Source organism: Embiotoca jacksoni, unplaced genomic scaffold (genome assembly GCF_022577435.1).
Source record: "Embiotoca jacksoni isolate LCO1_2020_lvr unplaced genomic scaffold, fEmbJac1.0.p SCAF_19, whole genome shotgun sequence".
Classification (NCBI taxonomy): domain Eukaryota; kingdom Metazoa; phylum Chordata; class Actinopteri; family Embiotocidae; genus Embiotoca; species Embiotoca jacksoni.
In genome coordinates this window covers 1497117-1517953 of record NW_027185329.1, presented here as the reverse complement: position 1 = coordinate 1517953, position 20837 = coordinate 1497117, and the positions used below count along the sequence as shown (strand labels likewise).

The 20837-nt window shown below is 44.1% G+C and overlaps 1 protein-coding gene across 1 annotated transcript in view; it reads left to right on the top strand.

Annotated features, from left to right (window-relative positions):
• The window catches only part of gmds (GDP-mannose 4,6-dehydratase), a 144576-nt gene that overhangs the window by 97301 nt on the left and 26438 nt on the right, over positions 1-20837 (top strand). Inside the window, exons 8-9 of the mRNA XM_069152966.1 lie at positions 14886-15004; positions 15850-15946. Of these exons, the coding sequence (XP_069009067.1) occupies positions 14886-15004; positions 15850-15946 (216 nt within the window). The remainder of the gene's footprint in view (positions 1-14885; positions 15005-15849; positions 15947-20837) is intronic.

Genomic DNA, 20837 nt, shown 5'->3' with positions numbered 1-20837 from the left:
GGATTGTTTTGATGACACTGAATGTTAATCGCTTGTCCGTTTTCGGTGTCATTTGTCCCTGAGTTGGTTTTTTTTTTGGTGTTAATGTCCCGATGTTATCGCCTCGGTATCAACAGGGACGCCGCTCTCATCTGATCCGGTCCCACCGCCGATAACACCCGTCAGCCTCTAGGTGTGTGTGTGTGTGTGTGTGTGTGTGTGTGTGTGTGTGTGTGTGTGTAGCATCGCTCGAAGGACGCGTATTTAACTGCATGCGTCAGCGACCTTTCGGTCACAACAATTAAGACGAAATATAATTCATACGTTAATGAGAAAGTATCGGAAAGTGAATTTTTAAGATCTGCAAAGTTTTCAAGTGAAAAACTTAAAATAGAAGACAAATAACTGACGTATAATAAGAAAACTCTTCTTTTACGTAATACGTTGTTTTTGGTGAAAACAATAAGTAGGAATAGGCGACGGAGGAGAAGTGCCTCAGATTTTTGTTCCACCTGACACAACATGCACTGAGCTCGCAGGTGCTTGAAGACATAAACACCGATGAGCCAAAAAGCTTAAATCCACTCACAGATTAAACAGTGAGGCTTATTATGTCAAAACAATGTCAAGATCTGTGATTCATTAGATCGGTGGTTCTCAACCCTTTCTGGAGCTTCTGACCCTCCAGAACCATCAGGGTGTTTTGTTTTTTTTCCTTGACCAGTTGATTCTTGTGAGACATAAAGGATAGAAAAAAAAAAAATATGCTGAGTAAGCACTCTCAGAAGAGTCTCATAAGAAAACATCGTAGCAGAAAATGTCAAGAAAATGAACAAAGACGTCCTCAATCTGAATGTAATTAATACCCAGCTGTCCTGCCACACATGTGAGATGAAAAAGAGGGAACGATGTACGAGCATCTAGTGATAAAGCTTTGAAAATGAAACGTGTAATGATTCGGCCATTTTTAAGGGCGTTGACTGACTGTTATTTCTATGATTTAGAATGAAATCCAAAATAAAGCTTTTATGACCAAATAATTGATGTGATGAAGAAGCAAAAAAAAAAAAACGATCTCCCCATTTTAGTGAAACTAATTAAAGTGAGGCTGAAACACATTGGAAACTATTTGTGACTAAACTGTAAAATTCAACATTTAAAAACATAAACAAAAAATTTAAATGACTAAAAATCGAATCATTTTACTTTTACTACCAAACCTAAGATTTTAGCTTTATCTTTTCAATGTTTCTAAAATGACTGTTAATAATGTTATTCAATGATTAAAAATATATATGAGTAAATATCATGTGTCCAAAACTAAAATTAGTTTCTGTCAGTCATCTGTCTGTCAGTGACTGTTGTATTCAAATCCAAACGTAACCGAACCCCTTGAGGTGTGTGTCGGTGTGATATTACTTCCTGGTGTCGGGTATTCAGAGTAGATAAAAAAAATTAAAAAACTTTTGATTTTTATAGGTGTGGCCGATTTATCTTGATATCTACAAACACGTCCTTGTTCTCTTTCTCTTCCTCTTGTTTCATATAATCCCGCTTCTCCAACTTCACCTTTTCTTTATTCAGTCCTTCATCTCCGTTACTGTAGGATTTCTCCATCAGGGAGTGCTGTTGCCATGGCGTCAGCTGGGAGGATGAGGCTGTCTGTAGCAGCAGGTGACGGTAGATAGATAGCTGATTTAATTTCTTTTTTCTTTTTTTTTTTGTAACATTCCCACAGGAAACTCGGTGTGCGTCCGCGTGCTTCAGGAAGCGGTGAGAGTGTTGTGTTTTTTTTTCAGTTGTGTTTGGGTCCTCCCTCCCTTCGCTCCCTGCTGCGGCCGTCAGATAACGTTAATGAATCAACAGGCGCTCCGAAGAGAGATAACGAAGCGCTGGAGGATGGCGGCGGGGCGGCTTTTTTTTTTCTTCTTTTTTATCCGTTTTGAAAATATTATGTTGTACCCGTTTTTGTGTTTTTGCGAAAATGATGAACGTGCGGTTTCCCAGCCGTCCCTGAAGACCCCCGATGATCTCTCTCTGTTCCCCTACGGTTATCAGTGTTGTCTCAGTTCATGACGACGAGGTAAACACGATCCCAGATGAACCTCGCTGGCTTCACGTTACTTTCATTCCTTCAGTATTTAGTATAAATACAGTTTTAGGTCATCTTTAAACTTTAAACCTACTTGGTTAAAGTTTATGGTCATGGTTTCAGTTTTGACCTTTCCCACATGCCCGTCCATCACGCCTCTACAACCTATCTTTGTTTTTTGGTTGTTGTTGTTTTTTTTTTTTACAGCCGGACCTGTCAAATCACAGCTGATACAGATTTCTAGTAATCATTTCTTTGTTCTATCAAGTGTCCCGGTGGCTGAACCATTACAGCATTACACAGGGATGCAGGAAGTAGCTCACCTTTAAGGCCTGCAGCTTTACACATGTGATAGTTAACTTACACGCTTTTCTTTGATTGCTATGAAATGCCTTCGTTAAAACAGCTGCTGCTGCTGATCTGAAATAAAACCATGGAAAATAATTTTACCTTGGACGTTAAGCTAATATATTGTAATTTTAGTCACGTAAAGTTTGTCTTCATCTTTTTTTTTTTTTTTTTTTTTTACGACTTACCACTCGAACATCGAGCGTACGGCCGCGCACGACTTCCCATTTGAACGCGGCCTCTGAGCGTCAGATGATTACTGCGCCGGACTCCCCCCTAATCAGTCCAACATGGCCCCCTTGTTTCCACGGCAGCCCCCCCCCTCCTCTCCCCCCCCCCCCCCCCCCCCCCCAGCTCCTCTATAAATACACTAACAGCTTTCTTAAATATGTGACAAAATACCATTAAATTTTACAAGCTGTCTGCAGCCTGCGGTTCAGCAGGGGGGAGGAGCTGCTCCTCCACCTGCAGTGGAAGAATTAAAGGGGAGGCAGGGAGGGGGCAGGGTGTAGCTCCATAAAAGAAAAGTCACGGGCGCGTGCACACACACACACACACACACACACACACACACTTGTACCTCGCACACACACACACCTGTTCTTGATCGTCCAATTTGTACGCACTGTAGTGGCCGCGGGAGAGCCGAGAAACAGTAAACAGGCCGATAGCATCTTGGGATGACATCACTGGAAACGTATTCGAAACACACACACACACACACACACACACACACACACACACACACACACACTGTCTTGAGTGTCAGATAAAGAGTCTGCGTTCAGGCCTGTTTACAGTGTGAAGAGAGTCTCCTTCTTGCAGAGCTCCCCTCCCCCTCCCCTCCCTTTCCCTCCCCTCCCCTCACCTCACCCCCCTCCTCAGTGTCAGAGGTCACGTGTCTCGGGGTCAAAGTTCAAACTCGGCTCGTTATAAGGAAGTCTGGAAATCCAATCCACCCCGATGGCCTGACACCCGTACAGTTTACTCGCCACGCTCCTGAATTTCTGTCCTCACCGCTTCTGATTTCTCACTTAGACTTTCAACTTTTTTTTTTTTATTTTTTTTTTTTATTTTTGGAACTCTTGTTGAGTCTCTGGCTCCGAGTCTCGTCGCTCTTTTTTTCTTCTTCTTCTTTCTTTCTTTCTTTCTGCCCCTTTTGTATTACAAACAAACAAACCAACATCTCTCATCTTTTCATCTCGCTCTGCCTGATTCCAGTTTCCCACGTCGTTATCTCTTTTCGAGACTAAAAATAAAGACGACTCCCACAGACCGCGTCCACTTCCTGCTGCTGTTGTTGCGGCCAATCACGTTCCACGATCTCTTGACAGCGTGAAACACGCGTAAAAAATTAACTTCCTGTGTTGCGGCTTGATTTTTTTCCAGTAGTCTTTGTGCTTTAATGTAACTCTTGAAAAGAGGAGATAAGACATGAGAGCAAACTAGTTTGCTATTATTTATACGAGTCAACCAAAAAAAAAAAAGTGTCCAGAAGGAAAAAAAATATTTTCTATGTGAAAGATCGAGAAGATTTGATTCTAAATATAATAAAATGAATGAATGTTTTGTTGTTGGAGTCCATTTAAATCTAAAATACATCTTCGCCACTAATATTAATGACTTTATCCTTATCACTGAATCTATCACTTATTCTCCTGTTATATTACTATTATTTATACTTTATTATATCATATTATCTTAAAAAAAAAAAAATTTCCAGTGACGTTTACAAATTATTTGATTTGTTCCAAAAATATAAAAGAGAAAACATATTTGAGAAGCAGGTAACGATTGGCATTATTCTTGTTCAGTGACTTACATTAACTATCAGAGGAAAATTGACCTTTGACGATAAATTAAGCCCATAAATATTTCCCCCCCATTAATAGAATTTCCAGTCTGTACCCAGACTTTTTTTTTAGTTTGTATTTTTGTCCGACCACATCACACCCCGTCCCTGCAGATAGTGTCCCTCCAATAGGAAGTAGTATACGAGTCGTTAGAGTCCGGTCGGTGGTGAACGCTGAGAGATATCGAAGTAATCCAAACAGTCAGTCGGATCCCTAGAAGTTTATTTGTCTTCCTGCCTTTTTCAAAGACTGCTAAATAAATAAAGTGCTTTTCTGGCCCGGTATCACTCACCCCTCCACCCACCCCCACCACCTCCCCACTCTGCTATTGATACCCTCTCTCTGACAGCTGTGTGTGTGTGTGTGTGTGTGTGTGTGTGTGTGTGTGTGTGTGTGTGTGTGTGTGTGTGTGTGTGTGTGTGATACCGGGCTTCCAGTACATTAAACAAAGACCAGAAAAATCCGTAGCATCTATTTAAACACCTCTCCCATCCTCTGCAGCCTCTGTATGCTCCCTATTCATAACGCCCGCTACAGCAGATTAACATGCAAGCGGCTATATTTAACATCGCTTAACTGATGTCTGTCTGTGTTTTGCTGTCGTCGTCTCCCCCCCCCCCCCCCCCCCCCCCCGCCCCACCAAAAAAAAAAAAAAGAAAAAAAAAATGGTAACACACCCACAGAAAATGAGAGGACTCCTTTGAGAAATGTGTTTCTCATGTTCTCACGGTGTAAAAATGACGCTATCGCCGAGCTCCAAGAATCACCAGCTCTGTCCACATTACATGGAGCCTGGCCCAACCTGTGTGTGTGTGTGTCTGTGTGTGCGTGTGTGTGTGTGTCTGTGTGCGTGTGTGTGTGTGTGCGTGTGCATGCAACGGGCAATTTAGCCTGCAGTGTGTGTTTGAGGCTTAAATAGTGAATGACAGTCTTTATGAGACCCCGTCCCTTCCTCCGGTGAAAACATGGAAAGATTGTTTAACTGCTCGTACAGCCAGAGGTCGCAGTCAAGTTCAAGTGTGTGTGTGTGTGTGTGTGTGTGTGTGTGTGTGTTTGTGTGTGTTAGTGAGTTTTGTGGACTTCCCCGTTGCATGTGGCTATGTTTAGATGTACAAACCCTCTGATAATATCAAAGGAATGGCTGCAGGCTTGATTGATGGGAGGGGTTATCAGTATGAGGGAGGGGGTGAAGGCTTTTTTATTTTTCCTTCTGAGACTGTCTCATATCTGACGACCTGCTTCGCATCAACCGGTGAAGACCTTTTTTTTTTTTGCATTATTTTTGGGTACATCGCTAAAACGGTCACGTCTGAGTTTAACCCCAAAGAACGAGCGAAATCTACCATTTAGAGACAATTAAGAGTCGACGTTACCAGTTAAATCTACTACAAAACAAGATATTCAAAGTTAATGCACTTCAGAATGAGTTGGTCTCGGTGTCATTGACGTTTTACAGTCTCGGATGTACATATGATTCGAAGCTCTGTTGTATTTCCTCTCCGTTGTATTCTGCTTGTCACTACCTCACTACCTCAACAATAAATTACAACACGTCTGAAACGCTTTATTCAAATAATCTGTGTAGGAGCTTTTAGAGCACAGTACAGTTAATCCTCTGCTAGGTCGAAGTGACGAGTCCTCTTTACTTTGGATTGATTTAAAACACCTTTTTTTGGGGGGGGGGGGGCTTCAGTGCTGCTGTCTGTCTGTGAACGAGCATCTTCTGAGGCCGACCGCCAGAGTGAAGCTCGTCCAGCGGAAACACCAGCCGGAGCGGGACAGACAACGGCGAGGTGCGGTCGTCCCCGCCTGCGTCATCATCCTCGGCCATGTTGAAGCAGCAGCAGTGTGTAGTGTGTGTGTGTGTGTGTGTGTGTGTGTGTGTGTGTGTGTGTGTGTGTATGTGTGTGTGTGTGTGTTCGGGGGTGAAGTCAGACTTGTAAATATAGCCTCTTCTGACTTTTAGACTTCACGTCCAGACAGTCTGCGTCTGACGAGGAAAAAAAAGAAGAAAAAAAACAAAAAACCTGCTGCAGTCTCTGACTTTTTTGGTCAAAGTACACCAGGAGAGGGAAAGTGTAGGAGGAGGATGAAGTGTGTGTGTGTGTGTGTGTATGTGTGTGTGTGTGTGTGAAGTCGGGGTTGGGGTGTGCGGGGGTGGGTTAATAATTTCAGCCATCTCTAAAAATAGTGGTCTCACTTGAAAAAAAAACAAAAAAAACAGTTCTGCTAAAAATCACAGCTCCATAGCAGCCGTTTGGATGATGTGTGCTCCCTGAGGTGGAGCCTGGGAAAGTTAGCAGTGCACACTAGCATGTCACTCTTTCTCTGTGTGTGTGTGTGTGTGTGTGTGTGTGTGTGTGTGTGTGTGTAGCAGTGTGTGTGTAAATGTAGTCTGAATTGAATGATTGAGGTTCCTTGCTCGCCGTTTTACGTAGACGCCGGTTGGAAAGCTCGTCATGTTCGGGGGCTGCTTCGTCCCCGCCGGTGTGTCCTGGTCTAACCTAGTTTGGTCTGGTTAGGTCCAAATCCACCACCCCCTCACCCCCCAATGCCCCATCGCTGACTCACTACCGGGACCACCAGGGATTGTGGGACGCAGACAGAAAGACTCACTTAAAAACACAGTGAAACATAACTGAGTTAAATCCTCAAATATTTTGGGGAAGTGAAAAAAAAAAACCTCCTCCGTTGAACGTTTTCTGTATTCAGGAACTCGCTGTATGTTTGCCAACCGGTCTCATCTGCTCTCCTCCTCGACATCTGGACCCTCTGACCGCCTCTTTAAAAAAACAAAAAAAACGGTTTATCTGCCTTTAATGTTTCTCAAAAAGTAAGCTTGGTTTTTCAACCAGCTGGTTTATCTCCGCTGGCGTTTATCTCCGCTGGCGTGACGTCTGGCAGGACTTAGTCACCGAGCCTCTGACTGGACGTCTCTGGAAGCCCGGTTTCGTGCACCAGATGAGTTTATGGGTTGTTATGTTGTTAAGGGTGATAAACCAGCCTAATTCTATTTGAGCAGTGTCGAAGGAAACACTGTTTCATGTAATTTTAATGGCTTCAAATAAGTCACGAGTTTCCCGATCATCAGGGAAGACATGAAGTCATATGGTCATGAAAATAAAAATAAAAGAAGCTGTGTAATTCACTATAATATTCATACAAACAGTCCAGTAATTATTCTTGGTTGAATATAAATCATTAGATATTTTATGTTCCTTTTTTTTTTTTTGCGATCATTTACCACCAACATGTCTTATGTTTGTGTTTTTCAGTTATTAAGGTGTTTTTAAAAAGCCGTGTTTGTCATTCAATTTGTCACAAAATCTACAAAAAGTAGAGAGCTTGGTGTTAATTCGATTTATCAGGTGTCAGCTGAGTCCTGAAATCTGGTGTTTAGTCCAGAGAAACACTTTTTTCAGCTTAGTTTGAGTAATATAAACATTTTCATCCCTTCCATGTTTCCTTTAATAATAAGAAGACATTTTAATTCTATGGCACCATTAATACAATAAATGCTGCTCAAAGTGCTTCACAGGAAGAAAATTATGCAGAAACATATGAAGGAACATATAAACATGTTAAAATGTAATTTACACAGTAAAATATCTAAAAACATGAAATGAAACAAGACATTAATACAAACAGAATAGACTTAAAGCAAAAAGCATTTTGAAAGTGTGGCAGGGGAAAAGTGCAGGAGAGTTTCAGGTGTCGCTAAACGCTGAAGTCCAAGACATGTTTTAAGCTTTCTTTTAAAAGTATTTCCTGAATGAGCTTCCCTGAAAATGTACAGGTAGTTTAACATCTTACAAAATACGCCGAACTAATCAAGATTTTCATTGTTAATGGAGGACTTGGCTGAAAACAATTAAAACTACATTCTAACGTTGATGATAATTTGAAAGGAGGAAACATCAGAAAAAAAGTGCAACATAGAAATATCGAGTTAAACACCACAAAAAAAGGGGAGGAGTCATCCCTCCCTGTCTATCCAAACAGCGCGTCGCATTACACCGCAGCGCCGCCGACACACAATCCGACGTCGGTACAAACATTTTGACAGCCGAGTAGGCGTCGGATCACCTGCTGCTGCACGAGGTGCCACTTTCACAATGATAGTTACAAACACCTCCAGGGTGTGTGTGTGTGTGTGTGTGTGTGTGTGTGTGTGTGTGTGTGTGTGTGTGTGTGTGTGTGTGTGTGTGTGTGTGAAAAGGTGTGTATCACAGCAAAAGATGCACAAAGAACAAAAGGATCCTTTGAGTGCAGAGTTTCAGAGGAAGCTGTCAGACGTGTCCATTCTTCTCTAATCCGGTGTTTGGGATTATCCTCTGCTGTTGTGGAATGCTGTTCAACACGCGCACACACACACACACACACACACACACACACACACACACACGCACACACACACACACACACACAATGTGTTGTACACCGTGTTCACTCAGGTGACGAGTATCTCCACTTGTTGAAGTTGTTGTGAAAGCGCGCCGTCTTTTTTTTCTAAGAGCTCGCAGCCCGGTGGGATCGAGTTACAAAAGAAATATCCAAATAAAAGGGAAAATTCACCGTTTTTTATGTGGCTGGACGTCCACTTAGCGTTGATCATAACCGGAGTCGATTAAAGTAACAACGCAATGCGGTCGTCCACAGCAGTGAAAACGTGTAACTTTCACGCCCAGACGGGCCAAAGCGTGACTATTTCACGTTTTGCCAGGTTGGTTCCGCAGCGCGTGACTTTCTCACCTTTTTTTTTTTTTTGTCCCTGCTAGCAGAGCCGCGCCAGCTGTTGCCCACACGTCCCAGGATGCATTGCGGCGAGAGCTCTCCTGACATCGAACCCCCTCAAATCCTCCGCTTCTCTCCGCAGCCTCGACTTCTCTCCGCTGCATTTCTTCGGCTGTGGCTCGCTGAATATGGCTGAATATCCGGAGCCAACCAAAACACTAACAACATTTTTTCTATCCTCGTCCGTAACTTCTTCTGCACTCATATTCTGGGATTCTACATTTATCATTCAACGCTGATTGGATCATTTCATTTTAACACATGCGAACAAAAAAAAACAAGATGAAGCCCCCGCGAACTCACACTCACGTTCTCATCAATAAATACCAGTTTTTAAATATTTAAAAACTTATACAAAAACGTATTTACATTACAAAGAGCCTGCAAAGTATTTGTTCATAGTTGAAAAATATTTTTCACAAGATTTGTAACTGTCGGAAGTAACCCCCCGCTCCCACCCCTCCATCTTTCCCCCCGCCCCTCCTGAAATTGTTGTGATGCCACTAAAGGTGCTTATTTATAGAAAATAAGATGCATTCTGGAGTTAAATATTGTCACATGTGAGCATGTTCAGTCAGTAGGAGGGTTATCTGCTATCAGCGCCGTGGCCCTCGGTCACTTCGGTATTATTTGCCTAATCTCAGAACAAGATGGCGGCGGATGATTGGCGGTGTATCCGGGAAGTGTCGCGGCCCCCGTGATGGATGTGGGTCCGAATAAGAGACCGACTGATAACGCCGACTTTATGACGTGAAGTGACGTCGTGCGACTGGTTGTGTGTGTGTGTGTGTGTGTGTGTGTATCATACTGTGTAAGTGCAGGCCATTAATCTCATTATCAGCGGCCATAAGAGGTGGAGCTGGCGTCTGCTTCGATTCAAGGCCCCCACTCCCACCCCGCCAAAATAAGAGCACTTTTCCTTCTTACATTTCAGGGCTTTAACATTCTTGTCTGGCAGCTGTGCGAGCATGTTGTGGAACAGAGCTGAGAACCTCTTGAGCTACAAATGATGTGGAAAAGCCGAGCAGTCAGTCAGAAGCGACGTTGCGTTCGAGCTGCTTTTATTCAAACGCGCTCGAGACGGTTTAAGTCCTCGGAAAGTCGACGGCAGCCGATTCCTTTTGTGTAGAATTTATTGTGTTTACCATGAAGCTCTGCTTTTTTTTTTTTATTTGTGCAGGAATAGAAATGAATGCATTAGTGGCTTCCCTTGTGTGTGTGTGTGTGTGTGTGTGTGTGTGTGTGTGTGTGTGTTTTGCCCACATGTGGACACCTGTGTGTGAAACCTCCGGGGTTAATGGCATTAGCAGGCTGTGATTGCGGGCTGATGGCTTTCTGCGGCCTTAATGGCGGCTCCATTAAGTGTTTACTGGGAGCTATTCCACATGTCGGCTGTAGTCAAGCGAGCTGGAGAGAGAAGATGGAGGAGCTGCCGGGGAGAGAGAGGTGAGACGAGGAGGATGGATGGATGGATGGGAGGAGTCGGCTGGCTGCAGAGGAGGCGGGGGCTAGATAAGTCATCACTTAAGCTGTGGTTTTGGGGGGGTCACTTTTTAGACACCTCAGTTTTTTGGTGGATTTTTTTTTTTTTTTTTTGGACAGAAAAGAAACCAAATATGAGGATCTGTTTTCAGCCTTTGGACTGGTCAGAAAACATCCACCTTACAGCAGAAAGACACTTTGGAAATATGATATGATATATATATATATATATATAGCAGTTTGTTACATCTATATTTCTACATGGCGGACAAAAGAAGTAGAGACGCGTCATATTTTCTGCCGCTGGCGTCACAGCGGTGAGTTTGCCCTTTGCGACCTGCGCTGAGTCAGCAGGCTGCCTTCGGTTTGTACCAGGGATTTTCCCCGCAGCCTTATAGTAGCCTTTTGGTTGTTTTCTATCAGTGCTCTATCTGACAGCGACATATGGAAAGAATTAAATTTAAGAGAAAAAAAAAAAAAGAGAGAGAGAAAGAGTTGGCAGCCGCTACAGCTGACTGTTGAAGCCATGAAATATCTGTATTAAAGTGACGCTGGCTGCTGAGTCAGGTCATTTATTAGCTTTAGGAATTTCATTTTTCGAACGTTTGTTAAATAATTACGTTTTTCTTACCACAGTTTAAAACCATTTAAAATATATATATATATACATTTTCATCTTTTTGTTTGTTAATTTCTTTATTTTGTACATAATGATTTATATTTCATTTTTGAAAACTACATGAAACATGAAATGCTTTTATTTTGGAGCAGGATGGTCTGTTTGACTGTTTCAGTCACTGTGATGGAGTTTAGTAGCATTTTATTACTTAAGGATTCTTTTAACACTGTTTAGGTTTCCATTTTTAGCAGTTTATACCAGGTTTTGCTTCAAATGTTTTAATATTTAATTTTGTAGTAAGTCTGTTACGTCCTTTCATGGTTATGGTTACAATGAAAAGTCAAAACGGACATTTAAAAGACATAAACTCAGGTTTTACTACTACAGGATATGTGGCCGAGGCGTCACAGTACACGTGATTTTACGCAACATAAAGAGTCGTGCTTCTTGATATGAAACATGGCCAACGATGACATCATACAACAAGTGATAACGGGATCGTGACCTCCCAGTTTCTGGCAGTTTTTTTTTTTAAATTACATTTGTTGGTATATCTGGATCTCAGTCCCACTTTAATCTGTTGGATTTTAACAGATTGGGTATTTGACCAACTTTTATTTTTACAGTTTGTGGCCCTGGAAAACTGAAAGATGGCAACGAAACAACAACAATAGAAACTTCTACAAACAGACTTAAATGTCTCTGGTGTTTCCACGAGTCTCTGAATGGAACATTTGAACTCCGGTCACCCCCCCCCCCCCTCCTCTCCTGCCAACCCCCGAGGACGTCAGAATATAACTCAGGTAGGAGGGCTGCCGGTGGTCGCCGGGGTCGGCGTCTGTCTCCGAGCTGCAGTGGAGTGTGGAGAGCGTGATGGGGGTCAACCCGTGGCCATGCGAACAGGAAGGCGATGCGGGTTCAGTGTGAAGGGCCGAACCCTCCGAGCTGTTTGTCAGATAGCTAATGAAGCAGAGCGATCCCGGGAGGAGGAGGAGGGAAGAAGAAGAAGAGGGTAAAACAGAATAGAAGAGGAGGAAGAGGATGGAAATGTGGGGAAAGTGAAGCCAGAACTCTCCTTAGCTTGTTACAGCCTGAGGAGAATCAACCACAGTCATCTCCCGTGATTTCACTTCTCTTTATTCCCGCTACGAGAAAAAAAAAAAAAAAAAATACACATTTTATTATTTATTACATTTGCTGGTTAAAAATCAGCGGAGGCCATATCACTCAGCTCCGGCCGTAAACATTTTCTCTGGCTGCGGGGAGAAAATCCGAGCGGCGTTCCCAGCTCCTATCATCACGGCCGTCCAGTTCACTACGAGCCCACACATCCATCAGGGGGAAAAAAGGAGAACGAGCCGGGCTTCATTACAAGTCCAAATAATCAGCCAGTCAGACGATCAAAACAGAATTACCGTGTAGATGTCAGTGTTTGATTATTTTACCGTTTCCACCGATAATTAATTCTGTTCACGATCGAAGACGGAGCGATTGAAATATTTAAGAGCGGTAGTTCACTTCTGATTAAATCCTCGGGCCGAACGTCTTTATTGTTGATGTATTGCATTGTAATATGCGGGCTAGACCATTTAAATGATCAGTTAATCATTTTCTATCATTTACTTAATGTATGACCAGCAGCCCGAAGATCTTTTAATATGCAATGATGTTCAACTTTGAAAAGCACGTCCTTGTATTTAAAATGTTTTGGCAGGTTTGGTTGAAAAATGACTTAAAAGATCAGCTACTAAAATTGTGGTTGATTTTCAATCGGCTTGGTGTGTTTTTTTTGTCGAGCTTTTGGGAAAAACTGTGTCGTAAAGAGGACAGAAATAATAGACATTTTTTCTCCCCGATTTTTACATGTAACCTGAACCCTTAACCTTTACCCTCATTTTGCAAAAATAGTATAATCTAGAAAATGGACAGAAAATCTTACAAAAAGAGCTCAAAGTTAGCAAATTGCAAAGATCTTCAATATAAAACAAAAGATCACAGAGAAAAAGAAATTGTAATATTTGACACTTTGGTTGAAAAATGACTTAAAAGATCAGTCACTAAAATTCTGCTTAATTTATATAAATGTAAATAAATGTAACGTCATGCCACTTCATGAAGCCTAAAAAGCTTCAAAGCATTTTGTTGTTGTTCGGTTTGATGGATGATTGTTGTAGTTTCTGAACTAATCAAATATACTTTCCTATATTTTGCCGAGTTCTTTCGTTAGTTTTTTTTTACCTTGTTATTTGTTGTGGAATTTAATTTTCCTGTCAACCACAACAAGCATAAAATGTAGTTGGAGTTGTAAACAGTTGTTTTCCTGTTTGAGAACAAAATTAACGCTTCTCCGATTGGTTCGTTTCGCTGTCGCTCATCCGCCGAGGTGCCGTTATTGGCTCTCGCAGTGTGAGAATCTGGTTTGCTCATCAGGGGAGCTGGAGGGGGGCAGAGGGGTGAGGGGTCGGAGGTCGGGCTCAAGGGAGTCATCAGCGTTGAGCGGTCAGGTGACCCTGAACGATCCCGAACACGGGATGGCCTCGCCTCCCCGAGGAAGTTCATTCCATCACCGCCGCGGTGCGTTCGAGAAGCCATGTGTTCAGCAGCGCGACGGTTGCATACGCTGCTTTAATGTGCAGCAGTGTCGCAGTATTCAGGAGGTTTTTATTTATTTAATTTTTTTTTTTTTTTTAAGAAACAGCTGGAGAAAACATCGGTCACCGCAATCCATCACTTTTATCCAAAGTGAGATATCCCGACAACAACGAGCCAAAAGATTTAAACCAAATACATAATACGATACCCAACTTATCAATCAGAAAGACTTTGGTGACCCTTTGACCTTTTGACAGCGTTAGATCAAAACGTCCTCTTCGCTCACACCAAATATGAACGACTGTTAAACACTCGAGAACTTCAACAGTTCTTTTTCTTTTTGTCCCGACGTACTAAAATAAATACCAGAAAAGGAAAAAAACAGACCTTTCGCAGTTTTGTCTTCCTCTGTGATTTCGGAGACGTGAGCGTCCGTCTGTCTGTCTGTGCGTCCCTGGTGAGTCTCCTCTAATCACGCTGGATGTGCCAGGGGTCGGCCGCTCTGACCCGCTGGCTCCGGTTCACCATAAATATTATGGAACCCGCGCACACAGACGCCCTCGCTGCCTGTTTAATATAGCGCCGTGTCCATTAAGGAACTATTAGCTTTCACTGGCCTGTAGGAGCTAATAATAATGCTGCCCTGCACCGTGGTTACAAATAGTAAAGACAGGATTTTATTTCTGGTTTTTAAGCATCTTTTTTACCTTTTTATTTTCTCTCTTTCTCGGTTTTCTGGCGTCTTTTTTTTTTTTTTTTTTTTTTTTAAACTGCAGAACCGTGTCAGTTTTTGCAGATTTGTCTTTTTGTGCGTTTGCAGCCTCGTGTGTGTGTTTCTGTGTGTGTGTGTGTGTGTTTCTGTGTGTGTGTGTGTGTGTGTGTGTGTGCCAGCGGCACAAGAGGGCCTGTGGGAGAGCTCTGTCCTCCTTTCCCACGGTATGCGTCCCATGAGCCCCGCCGCGGTGACGTCAGGACAGAGGTACGGGCGAATGCCGCGCTCAGAGGTCGCAGGTTCACTTCCCGTCTGTCGGGATCGAGCCCGGCAGGGTCCGGTGCGGAGCGGCGGACTGTCTTTATGATCTCTCAGTGGTTTAACCTCTCTGTCTCTGTTTTTTGTTTTTTTCAGGCCATGTGGCTGATGCTGCAACGGGACGAGCCGGAGGATTTCGTCATAGCGACGGGGGAGGTGCACAGCGTGAGGGAGTTTGTGGAGAAGGCCTTCAAACATGTGGGAAAGACCATCGTGTGAGTGAACACGCAAAACACAACGTATTATTTATGTCGTCCAAAACAAAATCGTAGATTCACCTCCAAGGCCTTAAAATCCTGCAGAGCGTGAGCAACCCGGTAAAACGTGAAATAGACACGCTTTGGCTTGTCTGGGCGTGACAGTTACACGTTTTCCTGTTGTGGATAAAAAGTAAACCTCCTGCCTGCTCAGAGCCGTGTGATTTACAGGAACATGAAACTTATAGCTAAAACAGGTGGTTGGGGTTGCTCATTATAAACATGCCAAAAACGTTGTCACCCCCTGGATTCGAACCCTTATCTTCCTGCATGGTAGTCATGCCACCAAGCCGCCCTTCCCGCCGCCTACTATCGGGAAAAAAATAAATAAATGTACCTCTGTCACATGACAATTGCATGCGTGTAAGTTTCACGCTTTCAAAAGGTGTACCTGTCACACCTCGGCAGGCCAAAGCGTGGCTATTTCACGTTTTAATGCAGCGGGACCGGCGTGTCTTATTTCACGCTTTGCGGTGACGCCGAGTCGGTACGAGACTCCCGCCATCCTCACGAAAAGACTCCTGCCGCGGTTCACCTCCCGTTCACCTCCCTCCGCGTCCCGCTCGACGCCGACATGTGCTGAAGGCGTGTTTGACTGTTCGTAGCGGCCCGTTGTGTCGATCTCACGGTGACATGTTTTGTCTGCACGAGAACTTAAGGAAACAAAATTCCACCAGGAAACTCGAACATGGAGGCCGAACCTCTGAGCAGGTGTGTGTGTGTGTGTGTGTGTGTGTGTGTGTGTGTGTGTGTGTGTGTGTGTGGGACACACGTCGTACTTGCTAAGATTTGTCTCCTTCCAGGTGGGAGGGAAAGGATGAGCAGGAGGTTGGCCGTTGCCAGGAGACGGAGGTGGCACATGTGAGGGTGGATCCCAAATACTTTCGTCCTACTGAAGTGGTAAGTCCAGTTTCTCATTGTGTGTGTGTGTGTGTGTGTGTGTGTGTGTGTGTGTGTGTGTGTGTGTGTGTGTGTGTGTGACCTGTGTTTAAAGTAATGCACTGACCTGCACTAGGATTCGTTTGCTTCCCATCAGCAGCCAAATGAAAGTGTTGATAGTGTCTCGTTGGAAAATTGTTATATAAAATAACACACAGACACATTACGAGAATTAAAATTCACAATTTTTCTATATTATTTCCTTCAGTTTTAACAGCATGGTGTCGACGGTGCCGTGATGTTTGAGTGAAATAAGTGGGACGTGATCTAAAGCTCAAATCCCCTTTTTTTTTCAAGTTTAATGGCAGATAATCAGATTTTAAAGTTAGACACGTGGTTTTAAAGGACTCGTGCTTATTAACTATTGTTTATTTTGAGTGTTTATTCTTCTGTGTTTAATTTAATGATTTACTTTCATGGGTAATCCAGTGTTATGAATGCAACCCCCTCTCACCGTGGACTCCTCCTTTTACGGGCTGAACACCGACAGTCTCCGGCTTTTAGTTACGACATGTTCATATTTTTGGGTAATATTTTATTTCCAGTGAAACCTTCAGCTGACGTTTGTACATTTGAGTTAAAAAAAAAAAAAGGTTTTCTTCAAAACTGTGACGCAAACTGTTGCAACTCGTTACTTAATTAATAATCACTCGAAGGGGCCGTTATTGTGGATTTTGCACGTTCAGCTAATTTACTACAAATTGAAAAATAATTTCATGCAGTTTATTTCGGGAGGAATATGAACAATATCAATAAACTGCGGTTACAGCTGCAGAGCGAAGTCGGTCCAGCGTCGTCATGCAATTCATATGGTTCCATATAACTAATGACACATCACAGAGCATGTTTCCTGCTCTACAATATATTTGACCTTAACCTGAATGTTGCATGTTTTTCCCCCCGCATGTACCTGAATGCCGGTCATTGTGTCTGGGAACCGTGCGCTTATCAGCCGTCGGGTGTAGCTGACAGCCTCTGGCTGCTTATTGTATGCTTTTTAAACTGCTGGAAACGAGCCAGTCGGCCTCTTTCGAGACTAATGCAGTCCGCATCCTGCCAGTTTTCTGCTCATATTCAGGCAGGCAGCCTTGAAAAAGTTTTGTGTAATGGCGAGGGCGTGTGTCGGGGTGAGTCACTCGGCTAATGAGACATTTGCGAGGCTTGTTTTTTTTTTTTTCTTTTTTTTTTTTTACAAGTGTTGCATGAACAAGTGTGCTGTGAGAATAAAAAAAAATAAAAAATAAAACCCCCCTCCGAACTCGTTGGGTGTGAATTGTCTGCAGCCTTTGGGAGGTCTTTCTCTCATCGCCGTGGCGATGGGGTGGGGGTGCAGCGGCTTCTCCCCTCCCAACCCCCCGTGGACGGTGTTGGGTTACCCCCCCCCCCCCTCCCCCTCTCCAGGGCATTTGTGGGCTGAGATTAGCCGCCGGGGGATCTCGGTTTAAAGCCGGGAGCACACCTCTGCTGAGCTTTGGCCCGGTGAGATTAGGGCTGAGATCCAGTTGAGTGATGGCGGCGGATTAGTCGGGAGGCCCCGCTGACTGACTGCTGACGGTTTACGGCATCGGGCGGTTACACACCTGGACCTGGAGGCTTCCAGCGTGTCGGCTCATTCGTCCGAGGTCCTAACTCCTGAATCCACTCTGAAACAACTAGTAATCCAGTCAGTCAGCAGAGAAACGGTTAAAGATCTTTTTTGGGGTGGGGTGGGGGGTTGGGGAGGGGGGGGGGGCACTGATGTAATTCTTCTGTTCACATGTGACCTAAATATTCCTGAATGAACGTGTGAACTACAAACAAGACGAGGTTCGAAACCAAGTACAGCACACGGCCGCACCGTGGGACTCTTAATTTGAAATGAAGGGCTTTTAATTTGAAATGGACACAGGAAGTTGCCACGTTGTCATTAGTCAGTCAGTCAGTGGGGGATGTTCATGTTTTAAGGGTTCAGCTAAAAAAAAGACTCACATTAATAAAGGAACTAAATGAGAACAAACAACCTGCAGAGTATCTAAACAGTATTTATACGAATAACCTGAATATCACTTGAGCACCATGAAGGTAAAGTTTTCAGGGACAACAAGCAGAAGAGCGTTCGGTCTCAGCGGACGGTTCCTCCGCTCCGTCTCATTGTCTCCTTATTTCTATGGCGAGGGCTTAAAGAGCGTTTAACCTTTGACCCCTTCAGACAGGAAGTGACTGACGCAGCTCAGCATTGTGGCGCACCTCGAGTGGAAATACCTGTCATCGACCGCGTGTGTGTGTGCGTGTGTGTGTGTGTGTGTGTGTGTGTGTGCGCGCTGAGAATTCAGCTGACTCTGACTTTTTTGGTGTCACGTTTGCTGTTTAGCTGCAAGAAAATGTCTGACTCTGTGTGTGTGTGTGTGTGTGTGTGTGTGTGTGTGTGTGTGTGTGTGTGTGTGTGTGTGTGTGTGTTTTGTGAGAGGAGCGTTACCTCAGGCTGTGTGCTAATATATATGTAATTCATCAGGATCTCTGTCAGTGTGTGTGTGTGTTTGACATGAGCTCCAGTCCCTCGGGACAGGAGAGGGGTGGGTGGGGGGTGGGGGGGGTAACTATGCAGGTGTGCTTCACATGTGTCTTTGTGCGTCTCTTTGCATGTCTTTGTGCACTTGTCTGTGATTATTTGGGGATAAAAGCTCCCCGAGGCTGCAGAGGGTGACGACAGGTTCGTCTGAGGCGGTTTGTTCTCTCGTGTGACCTCTGCAGGTTTAAAAAAACGAAATAAATAAATAAAATAACCCAGATGTTCTGCAGACAGAGACGTGGACGTTCAATCGGGGTTCGATGTGATTTTCAATAAAGCGACGGGTCGATGTCGAGCTGCTCCCAACCGTCGTGGCCTTCCAGAGCTGTCAGTCGCCCACGTTTGTCTGTACGAAGGTGCGTCTCCGCGTCTTACGCTCCGATGTGTGTGATTGGTTTTGGTTGCTACGGTGACGGTAACACGTCTGGTTTGATCTGGCGTTTTTTAATTTGGCATTTAGATGTTGAGAGATTTACACACATGGGATGACGGTTGCTGCTTCTGCGGAAAGTGAAGAGACAAAAACATTTTTCTTTTTCCACAGATGAATTATGTGGAGCCATCTCGCGTGGGAAGTCGAGTACAGAAGACGTTTGGCATGTCGATAAAAAAATTAAAAAAGAAGAAGCTTTAAAGGGCAGATTCATATTGTAGTTTAAAACTTAACGCGCGCGCGTCTTCCGAAATTTTCGAATTAGAAATGTTTCTTTGTAAACGTCGCGCTCGTTAATCTTCCGCCGACACGATGCGATCCCGTACAGTAGTTTGACCCCGAGTGCACGTTGCCTAGCAACGCGCCGCGCACCACACAGATTTTTTTGAAATCCCCGTTTCTCTCGTTTGAACTTCCACCCGAAGTCGTTTATTGCAGATCTCGATTCGTCGGGATTGGCGGCGCCGATTATTGACCGCTCTGTGTGTGTGTGTGTGTGTGTGTGTGTGTGTGTGTGTGTGTGTGAGTGTGTGTGTGTGAGTGTGTGTGTGTGCGTGCGTGTGCGTGTGCGCGCTCACTGTCATACTTCCAAGTTCATGTGTCGCTGCAGGGGATAAACTGCTGAGCTGAGTGACAGCTCGGTGTTTTTTTTGTCAAAGGAATCACTGCGTAGGATGTGGGGGGAGGAGGGGGGCGTGGAGGGTTGGAGTTGATAAATGGGAAGTTGTCTCTCAATCTGTCTTTCAGTCTTGTCACTGTGTTCATAACTCATCAGCTGTCATCTCTCTCTGCACACTCACTTCCACTTAAACCTCCGTGTCAATTGCTGTAACGCAAGAAGTTTGTTAGCAGCACATCAACGTCCTCCTAGGTGAGCCCCCCCCCCCCTCCCCCCCCCCCCTCCCCCCCCTCCCCCACTCCTTCTCCCCCCCCCCCCACCGTCTCGCCTGCTCACTGGGCTGTAATGTAGAGATAAGAATCAATAACCTCATATTTGTTTTGACTGAGTTGTTAACTAAACACCACAGGAATTAGTTTCCAAAAGTTGTGTTCCCTTAAATGGTTCTGAATGAACCGTAGATCACATGAACACATCTGCAGTGGATCCACAACGTATTCAGGCCCTCTGACCTTTTTGCCGATCGATCGACAGCCAATAATCCTTCATGACAAAATGAAAACGCGTCAATATTTTAAATTTCATTGAAGAATTTCCAAAATGAAAGAAGTTTCAGACCCTTTATTCAGTTTTCTGTAAAATACTTCAGGCAGCTTTTGAGTCTCCAAAGTTTTGCGGATCTCCTGTTTTCTTTCCTCTCAAAGCTTCGTTAGAACTTCTGTCTTCAGATCCCTCCGCAGATGTTTTATAAGGTCAATTTATAATGTGATCAATTTAGTACCAAAGTGACACCCGATAGATAATTCAACTATCAAAAACAATAAGATGTATTGAACATATTTGGAAAGATAAACGACTCAAAGCTGTTGTTGTTGTTTCATCTTCAATTAATCTGCTAATTAATCATAATCGCTGAAGGGATCGTCCCTCTCGACAGGTTGGCAGTCGTCAGGAGGCCGTTCATCTCTGCGGGGGAGTTTTGATTGACAGACGGGAATCACCATGTGACGTCTCCCCATAAATCAGCGTCCACGAAATGTAAATGAGCTCCTCGTCGGGAGTCACGTAGCAGCATTCCCCGCCATGAGCTGTCGGGACGCGAGAGATCGGCCTTTTGTTTTAAAACACATGCAAGTTTATTCTTGTGCACCACAAACAAGTGTTGAAAGGCGGGAGCGTTTGCATACCTCCACCTCCGCCTCCACCACCGCCGCTGCTGCTGCTGCACAAAACAGTGTGTGCTGCAGAAACA